The sequence below is a fragment of the Temnothorax longispinosus genome, chromosome 3, assembly GCF_030848805.1.
Source record: "Temnothorax longispinosus isolate EJ_2023e chromosome 3, Tlon_JGU_v1, whole genome shotgun sequence".
NCBI lineage: Eukaryota > Metazoa > Arthropoda > Insecta > Hymenoptera > Formicidae > Temnothorax > Temnothorax longispinosus.
Genome location: NC_092360.1, coordinates 11,435,106 through 11,452,982, shown reverse-complemented (window position 1 = coordinate 11,452,982; position 17,877 = coordinate 11,435,106). Strand labels below are relative to the sequence as shown.

At 38.5% G+C, this 17,877-nt stretch overlaps 6 protein-coding genes across 9 annotated transcripts; 4 read left to right on the top strand and 2 right to left on the bottom strand.

Moving 5' to 3' along the window:
* Positions 1–6: 6 nt before the first annotated feature.
* Sec6 (Exocyst complex component Sec6) lies at positions 7–2,950 on the top strand. The gene is made up of 2 exons (XM_071773666.1): positions 7–93; positions 193–2,950. The coding sequence occupies exon 2, from the start codon at positions 275–277 to the stop codon at positions 2,531–2,533; it is 2,259 nt and encodes a 752-aa protein (XP_071629767.1). The 5' UTR covers positions 7–93; positions 193–274; the 3' UTR covers positions 2,534–2,950.
* A 163-nt stretch (positions 2,951–3,113) lies between these two features.
* Positions 3,114–6,241, top strand: LOC139810260 (protein O-glucosyltransferase 2). The gene is made up of 8 exons (XM_071773673.1): positions 3,114–3,325; positions 3,503–3,722; positions 4,214–4,425; positions 4,491–4,702; positions 4,779–5,023; positions 5,106–5,340; positions 5,574–5,873; positions 5,955–6,241. The coding sequence occupies exons 2-8, from the start codon at positions 3,559–3,561 to the stop codon at positions 6,072–6,074; spliced, it is 1,488 nt and encodes a 495-aa protein (XP_071629774.1). The 5' UTR covers positions 3,114–3,325; positions 3,503–3,558; the 3' UTR covers positions 6,075–6,241.
* Positions 6,242–7,086: 845 nt separating this feature from the next.
* Positions 7,087–10,951, bottom strand: LOC139810256 (uncharacterized). 3 transcript variants are annotated; one of them, XM_071773667.1, is made up of 7 exons: positions 10,722–10,951; positions 10,340–10,636; positions 10,177–10,253; positions 9,835–9,916; positions 9,502–9,709; positions 8,125–9,329; positions 7,087–7,833 (listed from the first exon to the last, which is right to left on the bottom strand). In XM_071773667.1, the coding sequence occupies exons 2-7, from the start codon at positions 10,397–10,399 to the stop codon at positions 7,624–7,626; spliced, it is 1,842 nt and encodes a 613-aa protein (XP_071629768.1). In that variant the 5' UTR covers positions 10,400–10,636; positions 10,722–10,951; the 3' UTR covers positions 7,087–7,623. The 3 variants fall into 3 exon arrangements, with proteins under 3 accessions (XP_071629768.1, XP_071629770.1, XP_071629769.1); XM_071773669.1 differs by having other exon boundaries at positions 10,340–10,521; positions 10,729–10,747; XM_071773668.1 differs by having other exon boundaries at positions 10,340–10,521; positions 10,722–10,738.
* A 510-nt stretch (positions 10,952–11,461) lies between these two features.
* Ccs (copper chaperone for superoxide dismutase) lies at positions 11,462–13,493 on the top strand. 2 transcript variants are annotated; one of them, XM_071773676.1, is made up of 7 exons: positions 11,462–11,616; positions 11,707–11,905; positions 12,176–12,365; positions 12,434–12,500; positions 12,575–12,756; positions 12,840–12,958; positions 13,281–13,493. In XM_071773676.1, exons 1-7 carry the CDS (start codon positions 11,602–11,604, stop codon positions 13,289–13,291), a joined length of 783 nt encoding a protein of 260 aa, XP_071629777.1. In that variant the 5' UTR covers positions 11,462–11,601; the 3' UTR covers positions 13,292–13,493. The 2 variants fall into 2 exon arrangements, with proteins under 2 accessions (XP_071629777.1, XP_071629776.1); XM_071773675.1 differs by lacking the exon at positions 13,281–13,493 and having other exon boundaries at positions 12,840–13,274.
* Positions 13,494–13,632: 139 nt separating this feature from the next.
* On the top strand, positions 13,633–16,860 carry Ast (protein asteroid). Its single transcript, XM_071773665.1, has 3 exons — positions 13,633–13,870; positions 13,958–14,156; positions 14,256–16,860. Exon 3 carries the CDS (start codon positions 14,306–14,308, stop codon positions 16,607–16,609), a length of 2,304 nt encoding a protein of 767 aa, XP_071629766.1. The 5' UTR covers positions 13,633–13,870; positions 13,958–14,156; positions 14,256–14,305; the 3' UTR covers positions 16,610–16,860.
* Positions 16,807–17,312, bottom strand: LOC139810265 (uncharacterized). The gene is made up of 2 exons (XM_071773679.1): positions 17,022–17,312; positions 16,807–16,941 (listed from the first exon to the last, which is right to left on the bottom strand). The coding sequence occupies exons 1-2, from the start codon at positions 17,310–17,312 to the stop codon at positions 16,807–16,809; spliced, it is 426 nt and encodes a 141-aa protein (XP_071629780.1).
* Positions 17,313–17,877: the final 565 nt, after the last annotated feature.

The following is a 17,877-nucleotide window of genomic DNA, read 5'->3' as shown; positions in this document are numbered from 1 at the left end:
CCTCTCTCAGGTTTCTCTCTGTCATTATACTGTCATAGTGCGGACTGGTGCGGACACTCGAGGTCATCTGGATGAAATTCTCGTAGTGCAGTGGTTAGTATCCCCGCCTGTCACGCGGGAGACACTGAGGTTCGATGTTCGATTCCCTGCCGGTGAGGAATTTTTTTAGTTATTAACCGTGACCGTCTGAAGTTTTAGGAGCCGATCCTACCTAGAAGAAGATTCAAAGGAATTCAAAGTTCCGATAGCTTGGCGGAGCACAATCCATCGAAAAATGACAACGAACGCGGAGGGTCTGCAAAAGCTGGAGGAGGAGGCGGTCGCCAGGGGCACCAAGTACGTCGCGAACCTTCTGCAGCGGCCGGGTCAGCTGGAGAAGATCGACATGTACAAGCGTAGGATCGGCCGGAAGAAGGCGTCGGTCGAGACCATGCTGAAGACCGCGATGCAGAGCCAGCTGGACGGGGTCAGGGTCGGCTTCGAGCAGCTGCAGAGCTCCCTGGAGAGCATCGCCACCATCAAGGACGACCTAGACCACATTAACCAGCTGTTCAGCTCGGTCCTGAAGCTCAGCTCCCGGCTGCAGGCGGTGCAGGAGGAGAACATGCGTCACTCCCAGTACGTCATCGCCAAGGAGAACCTGAAGCACATATTCACCGTCCCCGAGAGCGTGGAGAAGACGAAGCAGTGGATAAACGAGGGTAAGCTGCTGCACGCGCATCAGAGCCTGATGGATCTCGAGACGTCCAGGGACGAGTTGCTGTACGAGCTTCACAAACTGCCAAATCAGTCGACGGCGGACACGGTTATGCTGAAGGCTTACTTCGAGGACGTGGAGATGCTCTCGCAACTCATGGAGAAGCAGATAAGGCTGGTGCTGAGTCGAACTTTGAACACAGTCAGGAAGGAGCCCACCGTCATAGTGACGCCCCTGAGAATTATTGAGAGAGAGGAGAAAGCGGATCAGTTCGCCATTCAGAGGCACAAGCAGAGTGGATTTATGGCGCCGGGCAGGCCCAAGAGGTGGAAGGAGATGGCGATGAAGGTGCTGGAAAAGTCGGTCGCCAACAGAATCGAGGGGACTCAGGTGGACGAGAGGGCGGACAACAAAATGTGGCTGGTGAGATATCTGGAACTCACCAGGCTCCTGATCCTCGAGGACCTGAGGGTGGTGAAGACTCTGTGCGGACCCTGCTTTCCACCCTGGTACGACATAGTGAGAACTTTCGTCAAGATGTACCACACGAGTCTGTCCCAGCATTTGAAGGACATAATCGCCGGTGGGCTGGAGGGAAACGAATACGTTTCTCTGCTGGCGTGGATTATGAACACTTATACCGGGCCAGATTTGATGAAGCATCCCGAGTTGAACATCGACACGTCCGATATCGGGCCGTTGCTCAGTCCCGAGATGATAAACGACCTTCAGGAGAAGTACCTGCGGAACATGTGTCAGAATTATGAGGACTGGATGAGAAAGACGCTGGAGACGGAGAAGCTCGATTGGCGGAGCGGCGTCCTGCCCGAGAGCAGCACCCAGGAGCTGTATTATCACACCGCGGCGCCGGTCATCATATTCCAGATGATCGATCAGAATCTTCAGGTGGCGAAGACCATCAGTGCCGACCTGACGGCGCAGGCCCTGGTTCTGTGCATCGAGCAGGTCATCAAGTACGGATCTATGTACAGACAAGCGATACTGGAGTTCAAGACGAAGCATTTCGAGGACAGGAGCCAGGTACCTTACTTCACTCATCACATGATCACGATAGTCAACAATTGTGTACAGTTCACCGAGTTGGCGCAGCAGATGAAGCAGCTTTACTGGGTGCCCAACACCACCGGCGACGGCACGGTGAAATTCGAGAGCCTCCTGGCGAACTATCAGCATCTGCGAAACGAGGCCGCCGCGATTCTGCTGCAGGAATCCTTCCTCGATCTGGAGCTGCACTTCCAGGATCTGATCACGCCCAAGTGGCTGTCGTCGCCCATTCCGGTGGAGACCATCTGCGTCACCCTGGAGGATTACTTTCAGGATTACAATCACCTGAGCCCGAAGAACTTCGAGTACGTCATCACCGAAGCGCAGAATCTCATCGCGAAGCGTTACATATCCGCGATGCTGCAACGGAAGATATCGCTCAAGACCTACGACGAGTGCCTGACGTGCACGTCCAAGATAATGACGGAGGCGGACAAGCTGAAGAACTTCTTCGACAGGATCGCGCCGAAGGTCGGCAACTTCAATTCCCCGTTCGAGATAATAAAACGTCTCGCCGAGGTGCTGAGGTGCGAGGACGCGGAGATCCTCTCACTCGATCTGCACTCGTTGGTCGAGAAGTATCCCGACATGACCGAGGACCACCTGATCAGACTGCTCGGCCTGAGGGGCGACATATCGCGGGCGGAGGCCCGAGGTAAGGTCTCGTACATCATGGAGGCCCAACGAAATCGGAAACCCGTGCAATCCATGGCGAACAGCATATTCAAGCAGATAGTTATACAGGACAGCTTCCTCGGCTGGAAGCCTTGAGACTGGAAAAAGAATTTCTACGAGGGAAAGATATGGAACACAAACGGCTTCGCTATGTAGCCACCACGCTACAGTATCCATATCAAATGGTTCTTTCTTTTTTTAGTACAGCGGCGAGAGATGTAACATACTTGTACAAATCTGCTGACGTTTGATGTAATTTATATGTATATAGTTGATTCTGTAATTTACACGTATCAAAGAACCACGGACTTATATGTATGTACTCAGAACTTTATTTATATACAATGTGTAAAAATTTATAGAAAGCATCAGTGAAAACTGATCGAAACCGATTGAGATTATATTATAGTATATTCATAGGTATTGTGTGTGTGTGTATATATATATATATGTGATAATATATACCAGATACATGAAACGCCTTTAAATTAATTAAAAGATACTTTAACTGAATCTGAATCTTTTCTTCTCTTAACCTAAAACCGTCATTCATTTTATTCCTGCAATACTAAATGAGATCGCGTGTTATTTATAATTATTATCATATAAAGTCATTTATAATTTCTCTTTCGTTTAGCAACATGCAGTAAATTATTACAGAAGTTTAAGGAGCTTCCAAGAAGTTTTGAAGGATCAAGCTGATTGTGAGACATATACATGAAGGAATTTTATTTGTGTATGTGCATACACACGTGCTTGTAGGTCATGATAAGCTTTTAGATGCAGAATATAAAGAAATTTCAACCGTCAAAGGCAAATCGAGCAACCGGCTTTATTGGCTCTATCGACAGCTACCGATAAATTTCTGCATTTACGATAGCACCTTAGGTGAGTGTAAATTCGAAGGAAATAAGAATGATCGTGTAATAAACCGTCATACGAGGTCACCTTATTGTCTTCATACAGATAATTAAAATGTCAACGATAAACAGGCGAATCCGTCATAACCTCAAAAATCCTCATGATCAATTTGTCAGAGAAATCAAATTGCCAATCTTTTTTCAGTCGCGGAGGCACTGTATCATCTTGCATATTGTTTGTCTAAATATTTGCCGAGAAGTATGCGCCTGACCACGTTCCTAGTGTTGCTCGTTTGCACGGGAGCGAGGCATGTTGACGTGGACCCGCTGAAAACAATTGTATGGGGTCCAGGATTGAAACCAGCAGAAGTTACCATGCGCGCCAGATATTTCTTTTTGCAGCTCGTGGATTCGCACGGAAGAAAGTTAGTATCAGGCAATTATACATGAAGCAGTAACAAGTGCATAAGAATACATTGACACTAGAACCAGCATTATTTTGCTACTTGCAGACATCCTACAGAAACTTTGAAGTTTAAAGTTTAATGGAAAATAAATTGGCATATACTTGCAATTATTTTTTTCTTGACAAGAGTTAACATAAATTCTAACAAAAAAAAACCTTAATAATTTCTGTAATTTAAAACAAGAAACTTGGAACCCGTAATTTTGGCAGAGTTGATTGTTCTAATGAATCTAATGTTGAAGATTTAGGGACAACGATCCGAATGGTACTTATTACAATAATGAAAATCCAGAGATTTCATACAACATTCTAAAATTTACAGTTGCTTAATAAAAGATGGAGTAATTTCAGTTACAAGCATTTTTGAGAACAAATTATAAATTGATCTGCAATTAGTATTTCTTTTATCAGTTATCTGATTCATATAATGTTATATTATGTTGTTTCTAGTTTGACAAAATCTCCCGGTGAGAATATAATCGCTGGGCAGGTATACGGGGAATCTCTCAAAGGTGTATCATGCCACGTATGGACTCAAATTTTTGACTGTAAAGATGGAAGTTTTATTATGCGCTACAAAGTTTTCAATACCTGCTTCAATGTTAAGATTAAAGTAAAAATCAAGGGAAAAGATTTGCCAATGCCTTATTCGAAGATCAAAGGTATATGTGAACCTGTTTTTCTTACGCAAAACCTTTTAGAATCTAACAAAAAACTGTGTCTCTAGGTCCTGTCTACGAAGAAGAATGTTACTGCCCGAATCCATCAATCATTAACTGGCTAGATCATTATCAGTGTCAAGAAAATTACACTCAAATACATCGTGATCTCTTTCCATTCTCAAATATTGACTTTGACGAAGTGCGTGAAAGCATTATTAAAAGATACGATCGACCGACCAGTGTCAGTATTTGTCATTACGTATTGAAATCTAACAGAGTAAGTATCATATTATATTCATCGGTTTATAATTTGTGTTTATTTATCAATGTTGATTTAAACTAGATTAAACTAGGTTTACAGGCAATGTTACGGTCAACATGTTGGCTTCAAAATATTTATGGATGCTATATTGTTGTCGCTCGCACGCAAAGTGACGCTGCCGGATATTGAATTCTTCGCGAATTTGGGCGACTGGCCACTTGTTCCCGATTCAGGCCCGCTTCACCCTATTTTTTCATGGTGCGGATCTGAAAGTACGAAAGATATTGTTATGCCTACGTATGATATCACAGAATCATCTCTGGAAGCGATGGGAAGGTATAACGTGCCTCGATAATGCTAATAATCTATAAGCTGTCGTTTTATTCGCAATATGATATGCCTGAAAAAAAAAAAACAGGGTAATGTTAGACACACTCTCCGTACAAGGTAATGGACTGCCATGGGAAAACAAGACTGAGCAATTGTTTTGGCGTGGACGCGATTCCAGGAGGGAACGCCTTGACTTAGTAGATATTTCAAGAAAGCATCCGGAGCTCTTCAATGTCTCCATTACTAATTTCTTCTTCTTTAGAGATGAAATAGATAAATATGGGCCTGCGCAAAGTTATGTATCATTTTTTAAGTTTTTCGAGGTAAATATAAAAGCCGTACTTTCCCTAGTAACAAATAAAGCTGGTATTAAGTCAAATTTGACGCATATTCTATGATATTATGGGATTTTTTTTCGTTTTTCAAGATACATATTAATTTGGAATTGTATACAAGTATTAAAAAAACGACAATACGTAATTTTGTTTATGTTAGGGAAAAGAATAAAAAAAATCAGATATGTATTCACATTAGCACTTAATAATTTTTTTTATAGTACAAATATCAATTGAATATTGATGGCACAGTAGCAGCTTATCGATTCCCGTATTTACTTTCTGGAGATTCTTTGGTGTTTAAGCAAGAATCCAAGTATTATGAATTTTTTTACAAAGCTCTTACACCCGGATTACATTATGTGCCCGTGAAAAGCGATCTGTCGAATCTCGTTGAAAAGATCATGTGGGCAAAGGAGCATGACGAGGACGGATTAAAAATTGCTAAATCTGCCAGACAGTTCGTCAGGGATAATTTATTACCACGTGATATATTATGTTACTATACAGTTTTATTTCATGTATGGGAAAAAAAGTTCTATTTTATATATTTTTCTTGGGTATATAGCCTTGTCAAATAATATACAATTTTTATATTTCAGGAATGGAGTAAACGCTTAAAGAGTAAAGTTGAAGTACTAAATAACATGGAAGAAGTACCACAACCTAGTCATTCTTGTCAATGTCATTCTAGGAATTCAAACCTTAAAGATGAATTGTAATTTTCAACATCTTTTTCAACATTTTTCTATGATTTATTTATATAATGAAGTTTTAACAGATTCACGTTGTCATACAGTTATCGTCTATCATGTGTGCACATTTGTTTACTAACATTTCATACCTAATGTCTAATGTCAAAAATAAAAGGAAACATGATCTCGAAAAACAGAGAGATGGTTGCCTAATATTTAATAAATCTTCTCTTTTACAATGCTTGTACAACCTGTTCGCTATTTTTATATATTTAATAATTTTTTCAATTTAATCTAAAATCATGTCGCGAGAACTTGAGTAAGATACATCATTTGTACAATTATCAACATTTTCTTCGAAAAATATTTATGGGATAAATACAAGGCGTGGCAAGATTTACGATATTCTCTCTTCAATTGTACCGCGAATTCTACTGCAAATAATATTTAATGTGGAAAATTTACATTCATATTCATATATTATGAAATTAAATTTCCTTATATCAATTAATAGCATAAGTAAATAAAAATTGGAACAAACATTTATATATATTCTTATATATGGCATTTGTACCATTGCATAGTTACATAATTCTTTGACTTTCAATTTGTTTTATGCTTTAATCGTATTAATAAAAAATTACGTATGTATTCGTAATAAAAATAGAATTTGAGGCTTATCATCTTTACTGTGCGCAAAATATTAAAAATATAAAAAAACATAATGAAAATAAACATAATAAGTCTGAGACAAATACTTGTATTACTTTCTAATTTGTAAAAATAAAAATAAAACAAATTATACAGAAAAAAACCTGTTAATAGTATTTATACGTACTATAATTTACATTTTTTCGTATTAGAAGTTTCGCCACAAGAGTTAAAAGCCATTTGGAATATTTTGGCATATTTATTTCACCGAGATCTATAACTAATAATAATAATAATAAAAGATTTACTATTCTGTCATAATATATACGTAATATATATCATGTAAAACAAAATTATATATAAATTATTTATATCATCAGACTTTAAATAAATATCTAATATATAATATAAATACTGAGGATCATCAAAAGAATTGTAAATAATCTAAGTGTCCCCAGTCTAACTGGGGAGTTTTTTTAAAGCATCTCCCATAATTTATATATAATTTTGTTCTAAGTTTTTTCTTATTACCAATCTTAACGCATAAGGTTAAATTAAATTAAGTTCTTTACACATATAATTCTTGTTTTATATAATCTAATCTCATCCTTTGTATTGAACCCTTTATATTCAAATTATATTAGATATTCATATTAATATAGATATTCAAAATATCTAGATAAATATTGTGAATATTAATATGGATATTAACATAAATATTCACAATATCTAGATAAATATTGTGAATATTAACATGGATATTCACAATGTCTAGATAAATATTGTGAATTTACACTATGCGATGAAAGTACATTATTAACATAAAAAAAAATACATAATAAAGTAATTAAAAACATAAACAAAATTATTCTTGATACTCGTATCAATCTAAACTTTACGTAAATCTGAGAGTTATTGATGTATTTTATTGTGTGGGTGGCTGATAACCGTAACCTCCGTATTGATTAGGTGGAGGTGGTCCTTGTGGTCCAGGTGGAGGAGGCATGTGTCCACCAGGTGGTCGTGGCGGATACTGTGGATATCCTTGTCCTGCTGGTGGTGGAGGGTAACTTTGAGGAGGATACTGAGGATGTCCATAGTGTTGTCCCCCTTGTGGCGGATGCGGACTGTAAATCTATTAATTCAAGATGCTATCAATTTTCAATATGTCACAATAATGAATTCACGTAAATGTACTCGATGTTTTAATTAGCTGCTCATACTTGCATATTACATAATTTTTCACAAACGTTTCAAACATAAATAATTTAAGAAGGAAAATAAAGTTTTCTTTTTCTACATAAAGAAAACTGTGAATAAAATTATAAAAACTGTAAAAAAAATTATATTACACAATTGCCACGAAACAACTAATAAATCTAAAACTATGTCCAATATAGCCAAATATAGATTACTCGAACAATACCTGTGGTTGCCCTCCTGGAGTCGGTGGCACATATGTTTGCGTCGTAGTGGGTCCGTAAGCAGGTTGTTGTTGAGGGCCTGGTGGTGGGGCGGGACCCTGCGGTGGACCAGACGGCGGCTGAAATCCACTCGGAGCTGGACTCTGAGACGGTTGCTGTTGCGTCTGCGGAGCTGTTTGCGACTGTTGCTGAGATTGTTGCGGTGGCTGGTGTGGTGATTGATGCGAGGGTGGTTGATGGGATGACTGATGAGTTGGCTGGTGAGGTGGCTGATGCGGGGCGTGCGGTGGTTGATGTGGTGACTGATGCGGTGGCGGTGGATGCGGGGGGTGCGATGCCGGATGTGGTGTTTGATGAACGGGATATCCAGAGGGGGCCGGCGCCACCGGGGGTGCATAGCTTCCGCCCTGCGACGTCGGTGGCGGACCGCTATTCGGCGGATACGTCTGCGTCGAGGCAGACGGTGTGCTTGTCGGCTGACTGCTTTGGGCGTAAGTATTGCCGCTCGCGGAGGAAGTGCTAAATGGCGGAGATGTAGAGGTGGGACCGTACTGCGTCGCGCCAGGACCTGGACTCGGTTGGCTAACATACGTGGGCTGGGGACCCGCGTTTTGCTGAGATCCAGGTTGCGGGGGCTGAGTCGCGCTAGTTGTCGGAGGTGGTGGATAATTTTGCGGTGGTACATTGTTCGCGTATGTCTGCGAGGAAGGAGGGGGATAACTTCCGGGCTGTCCAGCACCGTACGCGTTTTGAGGTGGCGCTTGGGACGGAGGCTGTTGATAATTTGGTTGTGGACTAGGACTGCCGTATTGTCCTGGTTGTTGTTGTTGACTACCTGATGAGAAATTCTGCTGCGAGGCATTCGAAGGTGGATAGCCTTGCTGATTTGGCGGTGGTGGCCCATATCCGGAAGGTGGTTGAGGCGTGCCCGGTGGCGGATAACCACCTGGTTGTGGACCGTAACTGTTCACCGTAGTTGGAGGACCATAATTTGGCTGCGTCGCTGCACTATATCCTTGCTGCTGAGAAGCGTTTGGCGGTCCGTACTGATTTGGTTGACCGGGAGTGTACGCGGATCCTTGTGGACCTTGGTAGTTCGAGGCAGGATTCTGACCAGTATATTGAGCAGGATAACCTTGTTGAGAAGGTTGCTGAGGATAACCTTGTGGACCTCTATACTGCTGCGGACCCGGTGCGGTTGGAGGCCCTATAAATTTTAAAAGATTGAAATGTCTGGTAATAATCTGTGGCCAGAGCTAAAAGAGTTATGATTATACCTCATATTAAATTAACATGTAATTATCAGTTAATATAATTTTAAATTAGAATAAAAATAAGGTTTTTATTAATAAAAAAATTTAAATTCGAGTATAACGTACTATTTATCGCAGGTCCTTGGCCAGGCATCACAGGTCCGCGATAACCTTGTGCCATTGGTTGGCCTTGATTGAACGTCGACATTGGCATTGTTGGTTGCGTATTTGGCGGCATTTCTCCTCCGGGACCAGCTGCACCACCCGGACCACTTGGAAGCCCTTGTGGGCTCATCATCCCATGCTGAGGACCATTGGGAATACCTTGAGGTACCTTAAAACAAAAAGATAGCTAATTAAATCGTGCACGTGTATGTGAAAATTTCGTTTAACAATAATTTGGTTGAATCTATAATATACTTCAACTGCGTTTATTATTCCATGAGATCTATTACTTACAGGCAATAAATTCTGAAGATTCTGGTTTACATCAGCGATAGACGCCAGATATACCAAGTTGCGATGTAACATTTGTTGGTACCTAAAAATTAAATTTAACAGATTTACTAACTGACTTGACAAAAGTTGCCTAACGTATCGAGAAAACAATCATCTTTGATGTTCGTCTCTGGTATGTACAGCTGAAAAAAATAACTCCGGTATGCGAAATTAAAGCTGTATCTTCATAATAACAAAAATAATTAATTCTTGCTGGATAAAATCACTTCGCAAGAAACATTTTCTAATCAGAATCAACTGAGAAACACCGCGAGACGCAGATTCGCCGCACCGATCACTCACTGTATGCATTCCTGTGCCTTGCCCTTGTTCTGATACTCCTGAATCATCTGTATAAGTTGGCTATTCTCATCGAGCATCTAGAAAAACGTGACAAACACACACATGTACACAGTTACGCTACTCCTTTTCTTTTTTTTTGCGAAGCCACAGTTAGCTCCTTTACCTTTTGTATCTGGCTAGGATTCGGAGGTGGCCTGCCGCGTTGCGCGAAGGTCACGGACATTTTCGAAGCGACAACTCACGAGTCGTCAGGACGTTGGAGCAGACTTCACCGAGAATGGGACCGGGGCACTACTCTCCGAGGGGGATAATCCTCAGTCACGTCACGCTATCGCGGCGAGTTACCTGGAAATACCTTAAACCCTGGTACGTCCATCTCCGTCGTATTTCCCGAGCGTGCTCCCGCGGTGTCCGAGGCACGAGATCATTCGCGCGGGACCGCCGGGGACAGCGCAGAAATCTATTTTTTTTTTCAAGCTCTCAACCCGCGTGTTATGTACACACGTATATATATATGTATGTCTATGTATATATGTATGTCTAACCACAAACCAGTCGTGCGTGCAGCGTATTTTTTGCCGTAACGTAACTGACGCGTGTGGTAATTATCGTCAATTACCTCGCGAAGTGCATCCAGTTTCGGGGGTTGGGTGACACGAGAGATCGGACAGCTTCCGCGAAAAACAGAAGGCTTGGGAGAGCAGCGCTACCAACGGCGGGCACGCGAACTCGCCTCTCTTCCGGAAGTTTTATGAAGAACCGCGAATGGCGCGAATACGAATAAGGACGGCATTCTCGCAGTCCGATTTTAATAATTTTATATTTGACGGCGAATGTCGATTAATTCAATTAGCGACTACCTGATTCAAGCAATATTAGTTATACTATTTATACTTATAATATATTATGATATTTATACTTATGTGGATTAAGAATGACAATTGTATAGTTGCGTAAAAGTTTTGCCGTAAAGAATTCTGCCGGTTGAATTAGGATGATTTCGACCAAACTGCAATGTTTAATTAATTAATTGTCGACTAATTTATCAAGCGATATCTTTATTATTTCGTTAACGTCGACAGAATAGTCAATTTTTGTTTAATATTGGAAAGAAAGATTAGGCTAAGAAAGGAACGACGCAATTATATAATTGCATAAAAGTTTTGCTGCGAGCAATTTTGCACATTTTGCGATTTGATTAACCCGCGAGAGGAAAAAAGATGCGAGAACGATGGAGGAGGTGCCAAAAGAACTAAGATACTGTTGGAAACCCTGCTGCTGGAAAATTGGCCAGACTTGTTAGTAATAAATTAAGAAAAAAAAATAAATAAATGAAAGATAGGAGCACTCGCCGGTGTGCGACGCATATAAGACCGGCATGTATAAAAAAATTGCTTTATCACGTTGATATAAGCGTATACGCAAATGGCTTCAGCGAAGGTCAGCAATTACTTTTATACTCGTCACTGACAAATCGGGAGAGAGGAAATAAAATATTGTCAAATCTGTAATATTACGTTAATTCTGCAGATCGAGTTTGCGGTACATATGACATGTGAGAAATGCGTCAATGCAATTTCCAAGAGTCTGGCGGATCTGGATGACATCCGGAATGTCGACATATCGTTAGAACGCGGCGCGGTCACCCTTGAGACAAATCTACCTTACTCCGTCATACAGGAAAGAATCGAAAGGACTGGAAGACAGGCAGTGTTGAAGGGATTCGGAGGTTTAAACAAATTTTGCTATGCTGTTTTTATGTGTATTACAATCAACTTGCCTGTTTCATTCACGATTTCTGAAGACACAGTATTTTTAGAACTGTTGGAAAGAAAAAAAGGAGTTATGGAAAAATAATTCGTATCTAGAAGACTAAAAAGTTTATTTTGAATATTTTTATATTCTATATTGAATATGTTTTTATACATGCACATATGGTAGAATTAATGATACACATAACTACTTGTGATTGTTAAAATTAGACACTTATCTTTTGCAGATGGATTAAGCGCTGTGTCAATGCTGGGTGGAAACTCAGGATACAGCGTGAGTAATCAGATCAGAGGGGTAATAAGATTTGCAGAAACTCCAGAGGGATGTATCATAGACGGTACGATTGACGGTTTAACTCCGGGCGAGCACGGTATGCACATACACGAGTGCGGTGATATATCTAACGGCTGTGACAGGTAAGTCACAGGAGCTCGCAAAAGCAAAATACTTGACGCTTAGAGTACAAATTTTATTTTTATTGCAGCGTAGGCGAACATTTCAACCCAAATAATTCACCACACGGTGGTCCCGAGGATGATTTGTCCAAGAGGGTAAATATAAAAACGTCAGATTTCTTAGATCTCATGGTATATTTTAACGATGTCTCTGTTGCCTGCAATTGCAGCATGTCGGTGATCTTGGTAATGTCCTAGCAGACGCTGCTGGCAGAGCTACGTTTTGGAGGATAGACAAGTTTCTTAAGATACCTGACATTATTGGCAGATCTCTCATTTTTACCAAGGATCCAGACGATCTTGGAAGAGGCGACAGTCCAGAATCTAAGATAAATGGGAATAGTGGAGCTAGGTATACGGAATGATTATTATTGCATCAAGCTTGATGGTTGACTGTGTCTTATTTAATTAGTTTACATTAAATTCCTCCTACAGGTTGGCTTGTGGCATTATAGCTAGATCATCTGGATTATTTCAAAATACGAAGAAGATTTGCGCATGCGACGGACTCACTTTATGGGACGAAAGAGATCGGGCACGCGCGAATAACCATGGTACAAAAAGTTATACAGAGTCAAATGAGAAAATATGCACATTAATTTGAATACTTGAAGTTTAGCTACAATCACTTTATGCGACAAGATTTGTTGTACGCTGCTAATTATTAGTCCACGAAATTTTTTCATTAATATTTGATGAAAGGAAAGAAAAAGAGGAAAGGAAGAAAGAATTTTCTTAATCTTTTTTATATTTTCTATTTAAATAAGCAATTGTGTGAGAATTGGAATTTTCTAGTAATCATACATATGATCTTGTAGTAACACAAATTCTCAAGAAATAATTTGACTATATAATTCATACACTTTTTCTTTTCAGCAAATTTATAATTAACACGGAGACATAGCGCTAGATTGATCTAACAAACAACTTTCCATGCTCGGAATTCGTTTGAACAGAAATAAATGTACCACTTTTCGGTAAAATAAAATATATTTATGTAAATATAATATCTAGACTAATATCTTTATGTACAAATTTATATTAAATTTAATTACGAATTTCTATTAAATTACATACATTACACTATCATTATATACTTTATCCTTATCTCTCTAGTTCTGTATATATGTATATTCAACATTATTAGCTTATATATTCTAAAAATTTTTTAAATTTTGGAGTAGCCATTCTTGATAGTGAACTATACTAGATAATTATATTAAATAATGATTTGTCCCATGCTAGACTAGTGAAACAAGTCTAAAGATATCTAATAAGAACAATAGCATTTTTTACCTCGTCGCCCCTCTCTCAATGGCTTCTCTTTGTATTTGGTTCATGGCGTTCATGCTATATTCCATTTATGAGGTTTTAAAAGAAGATGTATACAAGCCTATAGTTTATTCTGATATATTATAATATTACTTGAAGAAGTAGCAATGATAATAAATTAAGGAAATGTTAAAGTAAGTAGAAGAAACTTTGCTGGAAGTAACAACTGCGTATAATTCAACAAAGAAAATGTAACGTTAAAAACTTTTTTTGGGGGTTAGGTTACTCCAACTGGCTATGGAATAGGAAAGCGCTTTTAACTCGGTCCTTGGATTATCTCCCACAAAAGATTCTTAAACCATGTTCACTTCTAAATCACTTTATTAATCTTCCTGACGAAATTGACTATGACTTTCGACTTCATTTAGTCATAACGTTAAAAACGGACACATTGAGGTTAGGCTTAATCACAAACACAATGTAAGTGATAAATAAACAGAAACAAGGAAATTATATAAAGCAGTAAAAAGAAGCTTGTAGAAATGTCAGAAATATCGTTGTTTAATAATTTTGTTACAGAAACTCGTGTGGATATTAAATAAAGCTTTTAAAGAAAATTGACTATCAGAATGGGGATTCCTGGTTTAACAACATACATATCGAATGATTCGGAGCGCTACCTTGAACCTTACGCGCTACACGACAGTTATTTAGTAATCGACGGCAATAATATATGTTGTCAATTATACATGTGGCACGTGAAATGCAATTGCGCTTTCGGTGGCGACTACGACAAGTATGCGCAATGCGTGAGAGATTTTTTCGATAAACTCTTAATTTGCAAGGTCACCCCGTTAGTTTTGATTGACGGTGGCTGCGAAGACAAGAAGCTGAAGACCATTGTGTCTCGAACTAAACAGAAGAATGAGATCGCGTTAAAATATACCTTGTCTTCTCAGCATAGGACTAAATTCCTTCCGCTGCTTCTAAAAGAGGTCTTCAAAGATGTGATGCATGAGAGAGGCATCAGATACGCACAGTGCATATTTGAAGCAGACAATACCATAGCTGCGATAGCACGCATTCTCAACTGTCCTGTATTGAGCTACGACTCTGATTTCTATATTTACGGATCTTTATACATACCGTTCAATACGCTGGAACATGACGTAGTGCGTAACCCGATAGGCGGAGGTTACATGAAACGTTGCAAAATTTATCGCGTTGAGAAACTCTTCCGGGTTTACTACGGATTGAATCAGTCTCTGTTGTTCTTAGCAGCAGTATTATTGGGGAATGACTATGTAAAGCAACACATGTTTAAAAACTTCTTTCGTCATTTGCCACAAATGGACAAAAGGAGATTCAACAATGAACAACAACGGCGTATAAACGTCACGTTTCAATGGCTACGAAGACGCAGTTTAAATGAAGCCGTAATAGGGATACTGAGTAGATTGCGGAAACAAGAACGCAAACGCGTATTGAATACGATAGAAATGGTAATAAACGGTTATATCAATGCACCACTGAGCGTGCTACATACGCTAGGTTTTCCTGCAGAAGTTTTTTCGAAGGCAAGCATGCAGAATATGTTCAAAATGTACAAGTTTGAAGGTGATATATATAATTTGACGTATATCGATGAAAAGACCAATGAGACGCAACTGAGCGATGAGGAGGAAACGGAAGACAAAGAAATAGCAAGCATACTTGAAGAGAGAGAGTTGGTCTCTAATGAGTCTCTGGTTGACAATTTGCCTAAGTGGTTTATTCATGAATTCAAACAGTGCAGATTTGCTCCCTATTTCATAGATTTAATAATAAGAAAGTTATATGTTTGTCCTACGCAGATTGAAGATCCCTCCCAAGTTTCATCTATTCATATAAGTTTAAAAATTATAGGTGTTATTTATGGATTGCTGATATCAGGAGTCAAAGGAAGGAAAACCAACATGGAATATATAACCAGAGACGAGAATAAGGGGATAAAGCGTTATCAATTGGAGTACAGCAATAATATGTTTGGTTGCGAACTACCTTCTTTACTCAACTTGAGAGAATTATCCATTGTTACTCGAAGAGAAATTATAAATACCGCTTTGACGATCTCTAATGCAAGTTACATAAACGAAATTCCATCAAGTTTGATGTTGTATATTGCAACCATGAAGTACTGGATAGGTCAACAACAGGAACCGTCTAAATTCAATTGTCACGTATATGCTTTATTATTCGCTTTGTTATTCAACATAATCGATTACCATATAGGCTTATATAGAATCCTGAGCAAATTCTGTCAGAGATTTAATAAAACTGTGGACAATATTCGACACCAAAGAAAAACGACAAACTATCGGCCACAATACTCAAATAATGCTACACTTGCAAATGCAATTCACGAGGTTAATCCTGATGACTGCTTACTTGCAGCTGGATTCTTCGTATCTAATTTCGAAGTAGATCAGAAACTGTATACGCAACCGAAAAAATTCAATATTACAATTGTTCATGGTTTTGCAGAGTTTCAAAATTGCTTGAGGCATATTCTAAACTTAAACGCATTATTGGGATATCCATATGAACCAACCAAGGTTGCTACTGTGTTCAATGGTACATTATTGTACAATTTATGTAGCAATTTTAAAAAACGTGACGACGTTGAAGTTTACATCAATTTAATGTTGCAAGATTCCCCGAGTTTGTCGCGTTTATTTAATGTACTTTTATCAAAAGTCAAACCTTTGCTTGATACTGCACTGGCGTGGAAAGCCAATAAGTGTAAAAAGCAAAAAACAAAAAGATATGAAAAGAAGAAAGCTACACACGAAGAAAATTGTGAAGAAGAAAAAATGTGCGAAAGCACCAGCGAAGAAGGATCCTTCTACGATGCAAATAATCCTTTTTCTGTGCTTGGAGCCATGCAGCATTAAGCTTTTTATTGTATATAATTAAACTGAGTACAATTGTGTCTCTACAAATCATGTATTATATAAATTGGTATGTTATATATTCATTTTTATATACGTATATAAAGAATTTGTATTGCATAGGATGTCACATAGAAACATGTCTAAAAAGATTTACAGTTATATTGTAACATTGATGTTTAAGAGTCACGATTCTTAGATTAAAGAAAATCTAAATCTTCATCACTATCAGTTTCTTCTTTCTTAGAGGAATTCACGTAATCTCTTGGTTTCTGATACGTTAGTAATCTTTTGCCACCTGGCCTTTTCTTCCTCATATTAGGCAACTGATTGTTCTAAATAAATTAAATAAAAGGATTTTTTTGCACAGTACAAAGATTGGTGTAAAATAGATCAACGTGAGATCACATATTACGTTTGTGTAGATCTCCCAAAATGCGCTGATCGCTGTTTTAACAGAATTAGCCTCTTCTCGTAAAGTTGGTATATAATATTGGTCGTCTCCCTGTTTAGCAAGCAATCCAACGCAAACAGCATATTTCAATTTCTCCTGTAATTCCTGCTCGAGAGCTTTGAAATCAGTTTCAACAGGATAATGTCTTTGTATATGATCCCTTAAGTTATTTGATTTTACAAATAATTGAAATTTTTGTAAATCTTTCACGGCTATACGTAGCATTTGCGGCGTTATTGGGATCTTCTCCATCTGAATGCGAAATGTACTCTGTTATAACATTTTGATTTTATTCTAATCGGTAGTGCTATGTGTAAAAAAAATAAGGAAAAGAGTTATATATATCTGCTTGTTATAATAAAAATATGGACATATATATTATAATCAAGAGTTGTAATGTAAATATGTACAAATAAGATTTATAATAAAATCTTTTATTAACAAAATGTTTTTTCCTGGCAAAATTCTTGACGAATGTAAAAATTCATCATTGACATATATCATTAAGCGCACACAAATAATTTTGTAATATTTGAACTTACAGTCTTCGATGTATCAATGTTATTAGTAATATTGGTTTGATGTTAGTTTGGTTTGACTGTATATTATTTTGATACAAGTAATTTTGACAATTAGACGACATAATTTTTGTTGATTGGACGTAATTGGCAATTCGTACTGCGCATGAATAGATTTGTTTTTTTTTGTATTATATAAAGTCAGGGAAATTTTAAAATAATAGAATTCATAAAACACGAAGCTATTCTATTGCAGAAAATAGTATTTAAGACTGAAGGAAGATGTTATAATGATGTCA